The sequence below is a fragment of the Muscardinus avellanarius genome (assembly GCF_963383645.1).
Source record: "Muscardinus avellanarius genome assembly, chromosome: 1".
Lineage (NCBI taxonomy): Eukaryota > Metazoa > Chordata > Mammalia > Rodentia > Gliridae > Muscardinus > Muscardinus avellanarius.
The window spans coordinates 175,116,440-175,135,353 of NC_137786.1; the positions used below are offsets into that span (position 1 = coordinate 175,116,440).

Below are 18,914 nucleotides of genomic sequence, written 5' to 3' on the forward strand. Positions count from 1 at the left end.
TAGTGTACGTGTGTGAGTTTGGGGTTTAATGGGTTTGCTACAGCAGTGCCAGGAGACCTAGATTCCTGGTTTATTGCTCTAGGTTCATGGGTCAGCCATGCTCAGCAAGTCATTTAATTTCTCTGTACTTCACAACTAAAAGTTGCTCGAAATTATAGTGTTTTAGGAAGAGAAGGGTAGTCGGGTTGCAATGAGGAAGCATTGCTACGTGGGCATTTTGGGCAAACTGTCAAAAGAGATCTCAAAAAAAGGGGCCTAAGAGCTAAGCTTTCAGTAATATGTTATGATTTGTTTCTCATTATACTTTTTTTTCTAATTTCATACTTGTAATTTTATATTCTTTTCTTAAAGAGTTGCCAAATTGGATAGACTTTGTCAAAACTCAGTTTCTCCCCACTGCTAAAATGGATGTGTATCCTAGCCTATGTGGTCTCTTTGCCAATAAAACTGCTGTGCCTTTTCTTAAACACTTACCTGTCTATGAAGAGATGGTGGGAGAGGAGGAAGAGGGGAGCACAGTCTAGCCAGAGACGACAGCAAGTGGGTGGGCTGACTCGACTGGAAGAGCTCGTTTTTACATTGGTATAGCAGTGGGACACAAGAATGGTGTCAGAGGAGGCAGAGGCCAGAAAGACCATGGAAAAGCACTTGAATTTTATTCCAAGACATTATATATACCGAAGCTGCAGAGTGACCAAGCTACAACCAGAATTTAAAAAGATCACCCTGGCTACAATGGAGAATGAACAGGGCAAGAGCAAAACCAGGCAGAGAGAGTATTCTGGCATAGCTGTTTGGGTGAGAAAAGGTGGTTTCCTAATCTAGGGTGACAACAGTGAAGATGGTGGGTCAGATTCTCCTATGTATACTTATATCTGTATCTACCTGAGAAACAGATATAAAGGACTTGCTGAATTAGATGGGATCTGGCTAAATAAAGAATAGACTCAGGTTGATTTCTGGTCTGAACAACTGGGTAGACAAGGTGCCATTTACTCAGAAGACTACTGGTAGAAGGAGGGTGTTAAACATGTTCTAGCCAATACTTGTGATATTCCAAGGGGCAGTGATTACAGGTCTCTGGTATTCAGAATTTGCAGGAGGGGTCTACATTGGAAAAACAACTTTGGGAGTCATGGGTATATTATAGATGGCTTAAAAACTATGGGAGCCGGGCGTGGTGGCACACACTTGTAATCCCTGCGCTTGGGAGGCAGAGACAGGAGGATCACGTAGGTTCAAAGCCAGCCGCACTGGCTTAAGAGGCCCTGTTTACAAATAAAAAAATATAAAATAGGTCTGGGAGTGTAGCCCGGAGGTAGAAGGGCTTCCAGAAACTCCAGTACCACCACCACCAAAAAAGAATAAAAAAATAAAACAACAACAAAAAAACCTATGGGAAGCAAGGGGGGGGAGAGGGGGGGGAGAGAGAGAGAGAGAGAGAGAGAGAGAGAGGGGAAGAAGAAGGAGGAGGAGGAGGAGGGGAGAAAGAGGAGGAGGAAGAGGAGGAGGAGGAACCTAAGATACTGTTAGGATATAGAATGTCCCCTGAAGAGCTCATGTATCAATATTCAGAGGGGAAATGATTGAATTATGAGGGTTCTGATTTCATCAGTGGATAAATGCATTGCGATGGATTTATTGGATGGTAACCTCCTTGTGGACTGTGCACGTGGACCCTTTGTGAGCTCTCTCTTGCTTCAAGCCTTGTGATTTAAGAGCAGAGCCCTTGTGTTCTTCTCGCTCTACTCCCTGCACCATGCTGAGCTCCATGGACTTCACCTGGCGTAATATAGACTGAACTCCTGAAATCTCCAGAAACATGAGCATATAAGTCTTTCTCTAAGTTGTTTTGTCAGGGTTTTTGAGTCACAGCAGTAAGAATGCTGACTGAAACAGAGGGCACAAGGGATAATTCCAGTAGTCAGTGAGCAGGTAGAGGAGCAGGGATACGCAGAAAAGAGAAAGAGCAGCCGGAGGAGGGAAGCCAGGAGAGGACGATGTGCCTTGAAGCAGGAATGGCCAGCAATGAAATGTGAACAGGATAAGGACAGAAGTGACCTTTGGGTTTGGCAATACAGAGTTCAGCAGCACCTACGTAGATAAAAGGAACCGCAGTATACTAATAGAACAGGAAAACAGACTGGAGTGAGTTAATAAGGAATTAAACATAACAGAACAGAAGCAGATCTGTAATCATTATAGAAATTAACTCAGTAGTCAAAAATTAACATTGTTTCCCTCAACAAACACAAAACACTAGGTTTTTTGCTAAGTTTTTATCACACTTTCAAGATATAGATAATTCCTATCTTGTGTAAACTATTCCAGAGAATAGAAAAAAGGGGGAAGATTCTCCATTTATTCTATGAGGCTGTTAAAACCACATTATACTTGGTCATTTTATTACCATAATCAGACAAGGAGTTTAAGGGAAAGAAAAACTGTAGGCAAGTGTCCTTTTTAGTTCATAGATGTAGGCATCCCAACAAATTAGCAAACAAATCCAATAATATAGAAAAAAGTAATAGATGATGATTAAATATAGTTTGTCCAGGAAGCAAAAATTAAATATAGTTTGTCCAGAATGCAATGACACATTAAAGAAGAAAAATATAATATCTTCTCAACAGATTCAGAATAAGCATTTGACAAAATTCAAAATATACATATTCATAATTTGAAAACAATTTCCAAGGTGGACGTGGTGGTACATGGTTGTAATCCCAGCATTTGGGAGGCTGAGACAGGAGGATCACAAGTTAGCAGCTAGCCTCAGCTACTTAATGAGGCCTTCTGAAACTTAGTGAGACCTTGTTTCAAAATAAAGAATAAAAAATAGGGCTGGGAGTGTAGCTCAGAGGTAGAATGTCCCTGGGTTTAGCCCCTGGCACCAAAATAAAAAAATAAATAAGACTAAGAACAACTAGAAAGCTCTGAATGGAAAGACATTTTTTTTTTTTTTTTTAGTGAAGGCTATCTACCCAGACCTGTAGTAAATATAATCCTCAATGGTGGAAATGTAGAAGCTTTCTCTTTAAAGTTAGGAATAAGACGAGGATACCCACTGTCACTGCTCTTATTTCATAATAAAACATAAGACAGGAAAGAGGTAATAAAAGCTATAAGACAGAAAAACATCATTCACTGAAAGTATAATTTCATACACAGAAAATCTAAGAGACTCTAGGACAAACTACTATAATTAATGTTAGCAAGGTGATGGCTATACTTTCCAGGTTAAAAAACAAAACAAACAAACAAACAAACCAAAAATGTATCAGGAGCTGGGCATGGTGTCGCACGCTTGTAATCCCATCACTTGGGAGGCTGAGACAGGAGGATCGCGCAGGTTCGAAGCCAGCCTCAGCTACTTAAGTGAGGCTCTCAGCAACTTAGTGAGACCCTGTTTCCAAATAAAATATAGAATAGGTCTGGGAGTATAGTCCAGACGTAGAAATCCTCCCCACTAAAAAAACATATCAGTGGTATTCCTGTATACCTATCACAAAAAGCTTGAATATTGTAGTAAAAAAATACAAAAGTAATAAAAACTGTAAGCTATCTTGGACCAACTCTATATACTAAAAGGTGTACGAGATCTTTATGAAGAAAATTATAAAACTTCAGTGAGGTATGTTTATTTTAAGAAAGAAAACAAAGAGATACCATGTTTACATGTAGGAAGGCTGATGTTATAAACAGTTAAATCACTCAAATAAGATTAACTAAAAAAAAAAAAAAAAAAAAGCCATGTGTTTTGAAGAACTGCCTCACATAGGAGCTTTCCCCCGCTGGCTATCAAGCAAGATGGGAGTGTCTTCCTCCCCTTTTGTGTGAAGGGCTGGCTCTGGATGCCACTCCTGCCTCTCTCTCAGAGGAGGGTGCTTTTCAACCACAGTCTGGATAATCATGGTTCAGCACTCCCTGGGCTCCTCAGGAGCCACCTGACGCTCTCTGCCTGGCTCTGCAGGGAAAGCTCAGCTCGCTAGTTCCTATAGTAATGTGAGGGCAAGTTTAATTTTGAGTGATACCTTTGCAAGCCCTTTTTATTACAGATGTAAAATTGCATTTTCCAAGTGGCTTTATCAGTAATAAAACTGACATTTTGATTGTTTTAGTCTGTCTCTTGTATCCCTTCTCTCAAATGGTTCCAAATGTCAGGGAGTGGGGAGAGATGCTATTTACTGGGAATCCTCAAACCTCGACAAGACTTATAGAAACTACATCTTATAATAATTAAGAATGTGTACCAGCCCATGGGAAGACGAATAATGCAATGGAGCAGAATAGGAAACCTGGAAACAGACCAATGTACTTAAGGAACTTGGCATATGAGGGAGGTAGTGCTATCAATCAATGGAGGAAGACAGACCCTTCAATGAATGATACAGGACAATCTGCCAGCAGCACTGAGTGAGATTCACTGAGTGATTGATCGGTGCTGCTAATGGCTGCCTCTTTTTGATTATTTTAGGTTATTTACTTTTAGTGTTGGACAACTTTTCATGAATTATATGCCTTGCTTCCAATTAGACCACAACCGCCTGAGGGTAGGTTTGAGCTTTACACTTTTTAGCCTGCAGAACGCCCACCACACAGCTTCCCGCAGGGATGGCGCTAAATTAATATGTGAGCTCGCTTTCTTATTATTATCATTTCATATTAAAACCTGATTTCTTTCTTGCATTCCTTAAGGCATCTGGGTCCACATCAATACCAGGTTTTGATAATTATTTTGATATGCTGAGTGGAATTCTTCAAATAAGCAAAAGGCGTTCTACCTGACGCCGGATGCCTGGAATCTGTCACTGTGGAGATTAATGTGGGACAGAAATAAAAAGTATCAAAGTAATGATCAACCACAGATATCATTTTATGATCTGTAAGGCCCATCCTTAACAGCACAGGAGAAAATGAAATCGATACTGTATCCCCTCCCCCAAAAGTCTTTCCATGTAACACCTCACTTCATTCTCACAACAGACTGGTGAGATGAACAGGGCAGAGATTACAGTTGTAGGAATCAAGTTTCAGAGGCAAGACTTCAGAGTCACACAGTATATTAGAAAAGAGCCTGGGATCAGAAGCCAGGGCTCTGGACAAGAGGCCAGGCTGCTCTCAGCAGCCTAACTCTACAGGCCTGATTCCCAGTCACATGAGTTTGTAGGTTACTGCCCATCACCCACAGATTCAAGCTCTAGGAATTACTAAATGGCTAAAGCCCATAGCTTTCTATTTACTTAAATCAGGTAAATTGTTCTAATGTCTTCTTTGTATTGGACTTCCACGCTTCCCTTCTCTTTTTAAAAGGGTCAAGTCTGAGCCGGGCATGGTGGCGCACGCTTGTAATCCCTGCACTTGGGAGGCTGAGACAGGAGGATCGCACAGGTTCAAAGCCAGCCTCAGCTACTTAGTGAGGCTCTCAGCAACTTAGTGAGACCCTGTTTCCAATAAAATATAAAATAGGTCTGAGAGTGTAGCCCAGAGGCAGAAGGCCCCTGGGTTCCATCCACAATACTATAAATAAATAAAAATAAATAAATAAATAAATAGCTGGGCATGGTGGCGCACGCTTGTAATCCCCTCGCTTGGGAGGTGGAGACAGGAGGATCGCGCAGGTTCAAAGCCAGCCTTGCTGACTTAAGAGACCCTGTTTCTAAATAAAATAGTGTCTGGTGATAATATTCATTAATGAAATCAACAATGTTCATGATGATAAAATATATGATGTTCTGGATTATGGTTTTCAACCTACTGGATCTGTGTCAATTTCAATGAAACAGGTGCAGAATTAAAAATGGGGGACTTAATAGGTTAAGGAGCACTTTGCCCTCATGGTACAACAGACACTGACACTGAATGTAAGACACATTTTAGTGTGTAGCCTGGTCTCAGACTAGGTTCTGACAACCAGACCTATTCCTTGCCTGCTGTCCTCCCTTACTCTCACAGCTACTGACCCTAGTGCTCACTCGATAGTCAGGATTGTTGTGCATTCTTTGGAGAAGTGTTAGGGGCCCAGGTCTCCCTTCCATGAATCACACTGGCTGTCCTGGCATGCCCCAGCAATCCAGGATTCCCTGCCCAGCAGACTTCCCTTGTTCTCACAATACCCCCCTGGTCCGCCCTCCCCACAGAGTACCTTACCTGCCTTAGCCAGACTGAGTTTAGACCTATCTAAGTAGGATGGCTGCTTTTCCTGTTCTTCACAGGGCATCAGGAAAGTTTTTCAGGTTCGTCATCCACAGTATGGTTTCTGTCAGCAGAGACAAAGATACTCACCACCTGACCATTAGTCCGTGCTCCATGAAGTTTTTCAGGTTAGGAAGTGTTTGCCTCAAGTCTGGAGTTCCTAGTCCATGTTGATATCTTAGCTGCAAAGGCAGAAGAACAGAAATTAAAGACATTTTGCAGATCCTAAGCAATGCTTCAGAAAAATGAACAAGTAATTTTTTTCAGTGCCAAAAGAGGAAATGTAAATGTTAATGTAATCCTCATTCCAACTGCACTGTTGGATGGTATTTAACAGTCTCTTCACTTGCTGCTCCCCTGTGCCCTAAACTTGGAGAAGACAATGAGTGGCCAAGGGGGGGGGGCAGGATGATCAGACCACTGTATCCAGCCTTCTCCTCTACTTCTAGACCCTGGAGGGTTTTCTGACACCACCCCAAGGGCAAAGGCCATGGAACCAGTATTCCATGCAGGTGCTGGCGATTGCCTTCCTTTCCTGGCCCTTCCCTTTGTGGAGACGGGAAGGACCATCTCGTACTCAGCACACTCAGCACTCACTAAGCAGACAGCAAGCCATGCTGACAGCTGTGCTCTGCACTTCTCCAGTCCCCAGCTCTCTTTTTTTGTCCAGAAGCCAAGCACAGTGCCGGGGAGCTAGTATGAGGAAACCCCTGGCTTGTGGGCTAGGTCTTTCACTGGACTCATTTCTGCCAGGGGTGATTTTCTAAAGCTAAGTGCCCTTCTTTGTGCCTAGGATAACTTGCTAAATGGTCTTCATCTGCGTCCTTTCAGTCTGTCTCGGAATACCACCATTCGCTAACTGACCATAAGGTGTGTGCATACACAGACACATGTTCAGCTGCACCTCAAGAACACAGACAGTAGACAGCACACCCTTGTAAAACTGTGTTTTTCAAACGACACAATATATATGAAGAAAGTTTATAACTTGAAAAACTTTACATTGTGTACAAATGTGCAGGGATATCAGTCTTCTTTCTCAGTACTTAAATTTAAGAGCAGCTAAGTAAATTTTTTTTTTTTTTTTTTTTTTTTTTTTGTGGTACTGGGGTTCCTGGAAGCCCTTCTTCCTCCGGACTACACTCCCAGACCAATTTTTTTTTTTTTTTTTGAAACAGGGTCTCTTAAGCCAGCACGGCTGGCTTCCAACCTGCACGATCCTCCTGTCTCCGCCTCCCAAGCGTGGGGATTACAAGCGTGCGCCACCACGCCTGGCTAAGTAAAAATTTTAAATATTTTCTTTTCTTACAAAATAAAACTAATGACAACAGGAATAATTTTTCTTTTGTTTGTATCTAGTATTCAGTTGATTTTTCTTTGTGAGTGAGTTACATTTATTAGAGAAAGAATTTGCTCACGGATACTGAGTTGTTTTTTCCAGGGAAGGGGGGACTGGGGAGCCCAGGGGCATTCTTCCTCTGAGATACACCCCTAGCCCTTTTTATTGTGAAAGAAGGTCTTGTTAAGTTGCTAAAGATGGCCGCAAGCTTACAATCCTGTCTCAGCATCCCAGGTACTGGGATTACAGGTGTGTGTCAACATACAAGGAGAACCCTGAAACATAACTGGGTCTCCAGAATGGTCTGAATGAAAACACATGTAAAGCAATAGAGCAGAAACACACAATACTACAACTAAAAGGGAGCTTGAATATTATTTAAACCAATCTTTTCCTTCTAAAGATGGGGGAAACTAAAGTCCAGGAGGGAGAAGTAAATTCTCTAGGGCACAGGTTCAATAGCACAGATATAATTAGCTATGGCCTCTTTTTCACAGACCATGCTACTCCACCATCTCCTCCAAAGCCTGAGAAGAAAATTGGTAACAGTACTTGAGAAGACAGAGGGAAATATTCTTTTTATTTTTCAGGCCTAGCTTGGTGACCTTCATCACCTCCTGAGATTTGCTAACCTTGAATTATAAGACCTACTACTCCATATTAAATGACATCATTTCTTGTATTAATATAAAAGCATTTTTCCATACATTGATAAAAGCAAAATGGCTGATATCCCAATATGACATTCCTGAATTCATTGTTTCAATAAAAAAGTGAAATTGTTTACACATGGCATGAAAATTTCACCTGTGATTCATACTGAAAAATATTAAATATCAAAAAAACCCATACTGAAATAACACTGAGTTATGTGTCTCTGAGCCAGTACACAGTCAATTGCCTGCCTTGGGCTCCACAATGGAAGGTGGGTGTCGAATTCTTTTCAGAGACCACAATGAAAATTTCTCTCCAAATCTGATTTCAACCAAAAAAGGAAAAATGTGGGAACTTCAAGCCTCCAGCCACATCTTAATTCTTCAATTGCTGTGTAGCACTATGTTTTATCATGGAATCTTAGGATTTTACAACCTAGAGAGACCCTGGAGATCATCTTTCCAACCTCTGTCCTTTTATAAATGAAGACACTAAGCCTCAAGACATGTGTTCTGCCCTAAGTCACAGAGCTTGACAGGGACAAAGCCGTGGCTAGCCCTCATGATTACAGCTCTGATTCTTTCTACATTATCATCTTTTTATTTATTTATTTTTATTTTTTATTTTTTTGGTGGTACTGGGGTTCCTGGAAGCTCTTCTACCTCCGGGCTACACTCCCAGACCTATTTTATATTTTTATTTGGAAACAGGGTCTCTTAAGCCAACACGGCTGGCTTTGAACCTGCGCGATCCTCCTGTCTCCGCCTCCCAAGTGCAGGGATTACAAGCGTGCGCCACCACGCCTGGCCGCATTATCATCTTTTTAATTCTCAACACAAAGAGTTACAAGAGAAATGCACCAGTGATATATATATATATATATATTTTTTTTCATTAGTATATATATAATTATATGTTATATAATTATATATATAATATATATAATATATATAATTTTCATTAGTATATATGTATATATATATATATATACTAATGAAAATTAAGGTCTAAACTATTGTAAGCTTTATAATGGAAAAACAGCAATTCTTGCTCTATAGCGGCAACCACTTTTAGCTTTCTTTGCTTTAGCTTCATCTTTCTTTTTTCTTTTGCAGGTGTGGGGATGGAACCCAGGGACATTCAACCTCCGAGCTACACCCCCTGCCCTATTTTGTATTCTTTATTTTGAAACAGGGTCTGAGTTGCGGAGGGCCTCACTAAGTATTTGAGGCTGTTTGAGAACTACGATCCTATGAGTCTCAGCCTCCCAAATGCTGGGATTACAAGTGTGCACCACCACGCTGGCTTAACTTCATCTTTCTAAATAATGTTTGTATTAATATTTTTTAGCCCAATATTTGGGAGGCTGAGATAGGAGGGTTGCAAGTTCAAATCCAGTCTCATCAACTTAGCAAGGCTCTAAGCAACTTTGAAATTGTTTCAAACTAAAACATAAAATGGGGCAGGAGGTATAACTCAGAGGTAGAATGCCCCTGAGTAGTTCAATCCCTAATAACACACACACACACACACACACACACACACACACACACACACACCTTTATCCATTTTAGTCCTGTGTTCCTACCATGAAAGATTGGGTACTTCTCAAACTGACAAAATCTGAAAAACTCTTTTCCATCTGATTAAAAATACCATAAGCTGGGCGTGGTGGCGCATGCTTGTAATCTCCGTGCTTGGGAGGCTGAGACAGGAAGATCACAGTTCATGGACAGCCTCAGCTACTTAGTGAGGCTCTCAGCAACTTAGTGAGACCCTGTTTCCAAATAAGTGTAAAATAAGTCTGGGAGTATAGCCGGGAGGTAGAAAAGCCCCTGGGTTCTACCCCCAGTACCACCAACAACCAACCAACCAACCAACCAACCATCATCCGGGTGTTGTGGCGCATGCTTGTAATCCTAGCATTTGGAAGGCTGAGACAGGAGGATCATGGTTCATAGACAGCCTCAGCTACTTAGTGAGGCCCTCTGCAACTCAGTGAGACCCTGTTTCAAAATAAAGAATAAAAAATAGGGCAGGGGGTGTAGCTCAGAGGTAGAACACCCCTGGGTTCCATCCCTAGACCTGCCCCAAAAAAGCACACACACACACACACACACACACACACACACACACACGTGCGCGCGCGCACACACACACACACCATATAATCGATCAAGCCCATTTCTCCCCTTAGAGATTGATTTCCTGAGGCCTGGGTAAGACATTTCAATAAGTGTTTCATTTTTACAAAATGGGGACAGTTTTTCCCTTGCAGAGCTTAAATACAGTAAAGTATATACAATGTTTAAAACAGTTTTTAGTACAGAGTAAGCCCTTAATACACAATACTTCCTATCATATATCTATTGAGTATCTACTAGGCAAGGCCATATAATCAGTCCTTTGTCTTTGGAATCAAGATATTCTCATCACATAATAACCAGTTGGTGCTTTATCTCTTAAAGGGGCCAATGATATTTGTCTTTTAAGATTGTCATGGAACTCAATTAGAATATTTATCAACAATGGAAATTCCTGAAGGCTGACTTAAAGGGTAGACATTAAAATTATTGAGCCTATGCTACCAAACTGAAGCAGAAGCAACTCCAGGGCTTTGAGCAGAAAAGTGCAAGAGAAAAACAACTTAGGACAGGTTAAAGGATGCTCTTTTCTCTAAGAAATGTGACTTCAGTTCTATTAAGCCTGCCCTCACCAACTACTATGAATACTACACTTCCTTCCTTCCTCTGCTTTCCCTCTGATTGGGGAGGTGGATGCCAAGAAATCCAGGCAAACAGAATACTGCCTTGGGTCTAACTGCCTCAAATTAGCCTCTGAAATAAACACCTTTTGTAACAACTTCCTACTACACCACCACCCAGAGTCTAAGTAGTTTTTAAGTGGAATTTTGGTTTCAATTAGCTTGAATTTCAGCTTCACTCTGATGGATTTAGGAGTCCATGGAAGCAATTAAAGTTTTGTCCAAGTCCATGGCTGGTAGGCAAATAAGGTAAAAACTACATACAGATAATAAGCTAGAAAGAAAGTGGGGAGAAGCAACATTCAGTGGCTTCCCTGGAGAACCATTAATGAACGGTATTGTCTACTAGCAAAAGAGAGTCCTGCACTAAAATAGCCAGGAGGATCTGGCTTTATGGTTACTGGAACAAGCAGAAAGACAACCAGAGCAAAGAGCGCGGTAAGACCACAACAGCTACAACCACGTCAATTCCATTAACTGTCTTCTCTTGTTTTTCTCTCCCACATCCTTGTCTATATAAAAATGCGTTATTTTTCCAAAGCCACATGCTGGTCTTATCCCAAATCATTATAGATTTGCTGTGGGTTTCACCAAAAAAGACACTATGATGTTAGAGCTATATGGCTTATAATTAATTAGTTTATACAGCATGATAAATGCCACTCCACTGACTGGGTAGGACCATTTGCAGCTTTGGAGATTGTATTTGAAAATAAAACATGACTGTACTTCTGAGAAATAAATGCCTAGTTATTGTTTCTACTGAGCATTCTTCTTGAATCGAGAAGTCCACATTAATATCAAAGTGCTCGATTTTATTTTTATTTTTCAAACACAATTTTTCCAGGCCAGGAAAGACCCTGGGGGTTTAGGAATCATTTTGTTATTTAGGTTTTGGCAGAGAAGAAATTCACTTTAGACAACACACACACACACACACACACACACTCTCTCTCTCTCTTACAAAGTACATTCATCTACACAAGGCCACTTATTGCATGGCTTATTAGTTCCATATGGAGCTTGAGCCAAGCTGCATGATATGTTTGATACAAACCGTCTGTTACCGTGAGGGAATGTGAATTAATACAGTGCTTCAATAAAGGTTACTAAAAGATCAACACTTTCGTGATGGGATTACAGTGAATTTGACTACAAAGAGAACTGGTCTGGAGGAACTGAAAAATAAGAAATTAAAAATGCACACATGCATCAAAGACTTAACTTTAGAGTTCTGGCTTAGGCAGTAAAAAATCTGTTGAAATGGCTATCAATATTTCAATTCATTTTTAAATACTAAGGTTTCACTGACATGAAAAGAATTAGATTATGAGCTCTAAAAAAGGGACAACACCATGTTAAACATACCTCCTAGACGAAACTACAATTCTGTCAAAGATGTAAAAAAGCGATTTAAACACTATTTAATATGAACTGTTCCTTTTTTTTTTTTGCGGGTCTGGGGATAGAACCCAGGGGCATTCAACCTCTGAGGTATACCCCCTGCCCTATTTTTTATTCTTTATTTTTATTTTGAAACCGGGTCTCACTGAGTTGCAGAGGGCCTCACTAAGTAGCTGAGGCTATCTGTGAACTGCAATCCTCCGGTCTCAGCCTCCTTAATTCTGGGCACCACCACACCTGGCTAATACTGTTTCTTATAGTGAGTCTGTGCAATACATATCTCTAAGTATAAAGGCTTTATTATGAGCCTCTGGTTGCAAGGACAACCTAAATATGTTTCAGTTCCATCCATAAACACACACCAGTCCTTTTCAAAATAGATATGATAACATGGAAACACTGGACTCAGCCGAGGCCTGACATCCTGAGGTCTGAAACCTACACTGGTATAAAAGCTCTCCAATCTGAGAAGTGGAAAAAATTCAACCATCCTTCTCCCAGCCCTACTATCAACTGCTCTTAGAATCATGGAATTCCTATTAGAGCCAAAGGATACTTTGAAAGCATCTGCTCCCCTGCCTCATTCACTCTGTAAATGGAGAGGTTATACGTTCTCCCTAAGGCTGAACAGCTTGAGTCCAGGGACCAGAATCTAAGTGTGCCGAGTTCTAACCACAGCCTCATTTCTTTCTATTGCATGCTATTTGTTGTATTTTAGAAGGTGCAGGTTACATATGAGTCAAACCCACCCTTATAAAATCTGTTATATTAAAGACACTTCAATGAATGGTCCTTTGCTTCAGAATCTTATGTTGGCCAGAAACAAGTAGGAGTACTATTAAACTGATGCAACTCTGGAGTCAGTGTGATGGCTAAGCATGGTCTCTATCACTGCCAGTCCTTGTGAGTTGCAAAAGAGGGTCAGTCGTACAAACTGCAACTGGACAAGAGAGGCAGAACTGAGAGATTGCCAACCATAACCTCTGTAGCAGCTGTAATCAGCTTTGGTGATCCTCGAAGGGTTATGTTCTCTGAAAGCTAACGGCTAAACTTGTGTTGGATCTGTGAGAGTAGCTATTCATGCTGTCTAACAGGCCCAGCAGGCCTCACCGTTGCTCCTTGTCTTCATGGTGATAGACCTGTGGACCCTGATTTACCCCCAGGCTGTCCTTGAACCAAGGAGACCTGATCTGGGCTCCTAATTTCCTTTTAAGCCTTACTCCTTAAATGGGTCAAATTCAGCATTTCTGTCTCCAGTTCCTGGACTTTGAAGCAATTTTGGTGCATAGATCTGTGTACTCAAGTTGAGATTTCAGTCCAAGAAACACAGACGGTTTTTCAGGCTGTTGTAGCAATGGAATCATAGTATAGACTCTTGCATCCGTGTGTGTGTGTGTGTGTGTGTGTGTGTGTGTGTGTGTGTGTCCCAGCCCTATTTTATTTTTTATATGGAAACAGGGTCTCACTAAGTTGCTGAGGCTGGCCTTGGACTTGCACTCCTTCTGGCTCAGCCTCCCAAGTACTAAGATCATGAATGTTTTTTAAGATTTATCTAGGTTGTTGAATGTATGAGTACTCTGCTTTTTACTGCTGAGCAGTATTCCACTGTAAGGCTGTTCTGCCAACTGTTTATCTATATACCAGTTGATAGACATTTGAGTTGGCTTCTGCTTTGTCAATTATTAAGTAAGATGCTCTAAATATCATGGCACAGGTTTTTGTTTGTTCTTGTATCTTTTTTTCTCTTGTGCCAATACCTAGGAATATGATTGCTGAGTTCAACAGCAGATACATGGTTAACTTAAAAAGAAAGTCAGCTGGGCATAGTGGCACACGCTTGTAATCTCAGTACTTGAGAGGCTGAGACAGGAGGATCATGCAGGTTCGAAGCCAACCTCAGCTACTTAATGAGGCTCTCAGCAATTTAGTGAGACCCTGTTTCCAAATAAAATATAGAATAGGCCTTGGAGTGTATCCCAGAATAGAAAGCCCCTGGGTTCCATCCCTAGTACACAAACACACACACACACACACACACACACACACACACACGTAAAAAAATTAAACTGTTTTCCAAAGAAGCTAACTAATTTTGTATTCCTTTGCAGCAATTATGAGTGTTTTAGTTCCTCTGAGTTGTTGTTAGCACTTGATATTGTCAGTTTAAGGAATTTTAGTCATTCTATGAGCTATGCAGTAGTATCTCATTGGTTTTAATTTGCAAGTCTTTAATGACTAATAATGTCGAACATTCCTTTTTTTTTTCATTTGCTTGTTTGCACTTGTATTTCCTCTGACCCTTCTGCAGTTTCTCCAAGCTACCTAATGAATGTGAGTATCTCAGGTGAATATCTAATACCCTCGGATTAACATAACACCTTAAAGTTAGTAATCTTCTAATTAAATTAGATGCTTAATACCATTTCTATTTGACCTAGCTAGAATAGATTCTGTTGACTGCAGTAACATGATCCTATATGCAATGAGGAGCCACAGAGTTCCTATGCGTGGAAAAGACAAAATGAAAATGTTATCGTAACTGCAGAGATTCTTTCATAAAAGTCAGACAAATCTAAGTATCAGAGGTTTATAAGAATAAGAAATGAACTTAAATCTATTGTCATGAATCTGATTATACAAGAAACACAGAGGTCCATTTCAGTATGTCCCAAACAACACAGAGTGACCACAAATGGCATGATCATGAGCAGACTGTACAATTCAATTAAACAAACAATTAGTGAACAGTATTTTTGTATATGGTGTTAGTGGTGGCAATGAAAGTAGAAATGGAACTACACACATATATATGGGGAGGCGGCACTGTTATATGGCATATATGGCACTGTTTATAGCAGAGGAGATTTGAAATTAATTTGAGACATAGAGACAAAGTTAAATGGTGCAGTTTGAATTTGTGCCCCAGGTTGATCTGAACCCTAAGACTTTGACCTCTTACCCATCTAAGACTGATGGTGATAATGGTGATATCAGTAGCAGCTACTGTTTTCTCAACCTATAATCTGTGCCTGAGCATGGAACTTGACTGTTTACTTATTAAATTTATTTTATTTTATTTTGGTACTGGGGATTGAACCAAGGGGCATTTTACCTCCGGGTTACACCCCAATCCCTATTTAAAAATTTTTTTTTTTACTGGAAACAGGGTCTCACTAAGTTGCTGAGGTGGGCTGCAAACCTGTTATTCTCCTGTCTCAGCCTCCAAATACTGGGATTATAAGCATGCACCACCACGCCCAGCTACTTATGACTTTTTTTTTTTTTCTTTGGTGGTACTGGGGTTCCTGGAAACTCTTCTACCTCCAGGCTACACTCCCAGACACCTAGTGTGTGTGTGTGTGTGTGTGTATATATTTGGTGGTTCTGGGGTTCCTGGAAGCCCTTCTACCTCCGGGCTATACTCCCAGATCTATTTTTATATTTTTTATTTGGAAACAGGGTCTCTTAAAGCCAGCGTGGCTGGCTTCAAACCTGTGCGATCCTCCTGTCTCCGCCTCCCAAGCGCGGGGATTAAAAGCGTGTGCCACCACGATCGGCACTTACTTATTACATTTAATCTTCAAAATTAAATTATTAGGTAGGTGGTGTAATCCCTACTCTATGCATGATTAAGTTTAAAAGGTGAAAGGAACTGCCTGAAATTTCCCAGGCTTAGAGTAAAATAGAGGAGCTGGGATTTGAATTCAACTCTGAGTTTACATCACACCACATAATCTATATATTGCTTACAAGTTGGTTAGAAAAGATTGTCCTTTTTTATTTCTCACTTAATTTTCATACTTATAAAAGGGATTCTCAACTCTTTTTATCAGAGAAACACATTCTTTGTCTTGAGTTCAGAAATTTGACAACAGTTATATCTCTACTCAGCTGTTGTTCAGCTAAGCTCTACATATTTAGTCTTTAAAAATCAATCCCTACAGTCTCTTAATCATTCTTTGTCTCTGAACTCCCTCCAGTTTCCCTTAAAGAATCTAGTAATGAAGTGCTTTAAATGGAACACAGTTTTCCAAAATGCTCTTCTCTCACTAATGATTTTCCCCCTTAAAATATTAATTTTACTATAATATTGACTTCATGCCTTTTAAGTTGTCTTGTGGAATTCTTCTGACCTCAGTTGAATTGCAACAGAATCTAAGCCCACATGTCCACTGTTTAGTCTCTCTGGCTGATCATAAATAAACGGAGCTTCAGAAAAAACCCCAAACCAGCAATGAACATCAATATTGCTCCTCCATCTGAACCAATGCGTTCACAAATTGTTTTAGAATAATTTCAATCATTGTTTTACTTGACAATTCATTTAACAAGAAGTAATTAATTCATTAGATGTGTACTTGCATCTACCAGCTTCCAATCACTAAAAACAAATTCCCGAGGCAAGTACCTTATAAAAAGGAAACATTAGCTCTGGTTCATGGTTTCGGAGGTTTCAGCCTATGATTAAGTGGTCCCACTACTTTGGGTCTCTGGTGAGGCAGAACAACATGGCAGAAGTGTGTGACCTCATCAGTCAGGAAACCCAAAGAGAGGAGGAGGAAGAGACAGGAGTCTCACAGTCCCTTTTGATGGCATGTCCTCATTGACCTAAGGATGTCCCACAAGGCTATACTTCCTAAAGGTTCTACTCTCTCCCTGGGGACCAAGCACCACCCTGGGGACCAAGGCTTTAACACACCGTCCTTTAATAGATGGAAACACTCACCACACCACAGCAACACTAAATACCTTACAAAGTGTGCAAGGTGTGATGGTGATGATATATCACAATGACTCAAGCCACAAATTCTATTCTGAAGGAGGTTACTTTTTTTTTTTTTTTCAGTACTGGGGATGGAACCCAGGGGCATTCTACCTCTAAGCTACACCCCCAGCCCTATTTTTTTATTCTTTATTTTGAAACAGGGTCTCACTGAGTTGCAAAGGATCTCACTAAGTAGCTGAGCCTGGCCGTGAACTGTGTGGAATCCTCCTGCCTCAGCCTCCCTAATGCTGGGATTACAAGCGTGTATCACCACACCTGGCTGGAGGTTACTTGTTTGAAAGGTGGAGTAGCAGGCAAAATTTTCAGATGGCCTCCATCACCCTTACTCCAGCCTCCATCACCCTTACCCCACCCGTGTTACACCCTTGATCATTTATGTTTACAGCCTATTGCAGATAATGTGGGTGGGCCTAATCTAGTCACAACAAACCTTTCAAAAACAGTTTCCTCTGGCTGTCAGCAAAAGAGAAATTAGGGAGATGTCAAGTATGAGACAGGCTTGATGGACATTACTAGTTTGAAGAGGAAGGAGCCACATGGCCTCTAGGAACAAAGAGTGTCCCCTGGTTGAAAGCCAGAGAGTAAATGGGAACCTCAGACCTAGAGTTGAAAGGAAATGAATTCTGCCAACAATTTAAATGAGTTTGGGAGTGGATTATTCCCAAGAATATGCAGAGAGGGGCCAAGCTTGGCCAACACTGTGCCTTTGGCCTTGTGAGACCCTGAGCAGCAAAACTGTCTGAGCCTGCCAGACTTCTGACCCAAGAACTGTGAGTCATAAAAATGGGAGTTAAGTTGCTAAATTTGTTATGAAGCAAAAGACAACTAAGGGAAGTGGAAAATATTATTTTTATCTTTTATCTGGAGATATTAGGGCAAATTTAGGAGGACATGGCCTGAGTAGCTCCTTTTTGGTAGATAATATTTAGATACAATATTTCTTTAGAAAGACCAGGGGAGAGCATTTCTGGAACTTCATTCAACACTTCCAGTAGAATTTTTGTGTATTTGCTATGTGCTAGGCACAAATGAGATGGCTCTAAATAAGACCATAGAGGTTTCTAGTTAGCAAATAATATTTTAAATATTCAACACATGCTGGGACATACTCTAGTGGTTAATTAAAGTGCTTGGGGGAAGGGGTTACAAATACTGAAAAATCACCCCCAACTTCATTTGCTTTAGGGAGTCTGTAGTTCCCTAAAATCTTCTTGAAGATTTTTGTCAGGGTAAAAAGAAATTTAGATGTTTATGTTTATGGAAAACAAATTGAACAACTAAAAAAAGACAGGAGAAATTGGTTTCAGAACAGGACACAATTTTTGGTAATTAAAGTAAAACAGAGAATTAAGATGTCTTATTTACTATATTGGGTAAGCACAATATATATATATATATATATATATATATATATACACACACACACACACACTATATATGTATATGTAATCTCTTTTCATCGGGGCATCATGATTACATATAATAGTGAGATTTGTTGGAATATAGTTATACACGTACATAACATAATTTGTTCAATTCCATTCCCCAATAATCTTCTCTGTGTGTGTGTGTGTGTGTGTATGTGCATGTGCACGCAGGTGCGTGTATGTGTGTGTGTTATTGAGAGTTGAACCCAGGGGCATTCTACCTCAAAGCTGCACCTCCAGCCCTTTTTATATTCTTGTTTTGAAACAGAATCTCACTAGGTTTCTGAAAGTCTTTCTATACTGCTGAGGCTGTCCCTGAACCTGGGATCCTCCTGTCTCAGCCCC

General features: G+C 40.5%; 1 protein-coding gene across 2 annotated transcripts in view; it reads right to left on the minus strand.

Annotated features, from left to right (window-relative positions):
* The window catches only part of UVRAG (UV radiation resistance associated), a gene marked incomplete at both ends in the record, with an annotated part of 330,995 nt that overhangs the window by 18,616 nt on the left and 293,465 nt on the right, over nucleotides 1–18,914 (minus strand). For both annotated transcript variants that reach the window (XM_080712064.1, XM_080712063.1), the window contains one exon: nucleotides 6,286–6,377. In XM_080712064.1, the coding sequence (XP_080568190.1) occupies nucleotides 6,286–6,377 (92 nt within the window). The remainder of the gene's footprint in view (nucleotides 1–6,285; nucleotides 6,378–18,914) is intronic.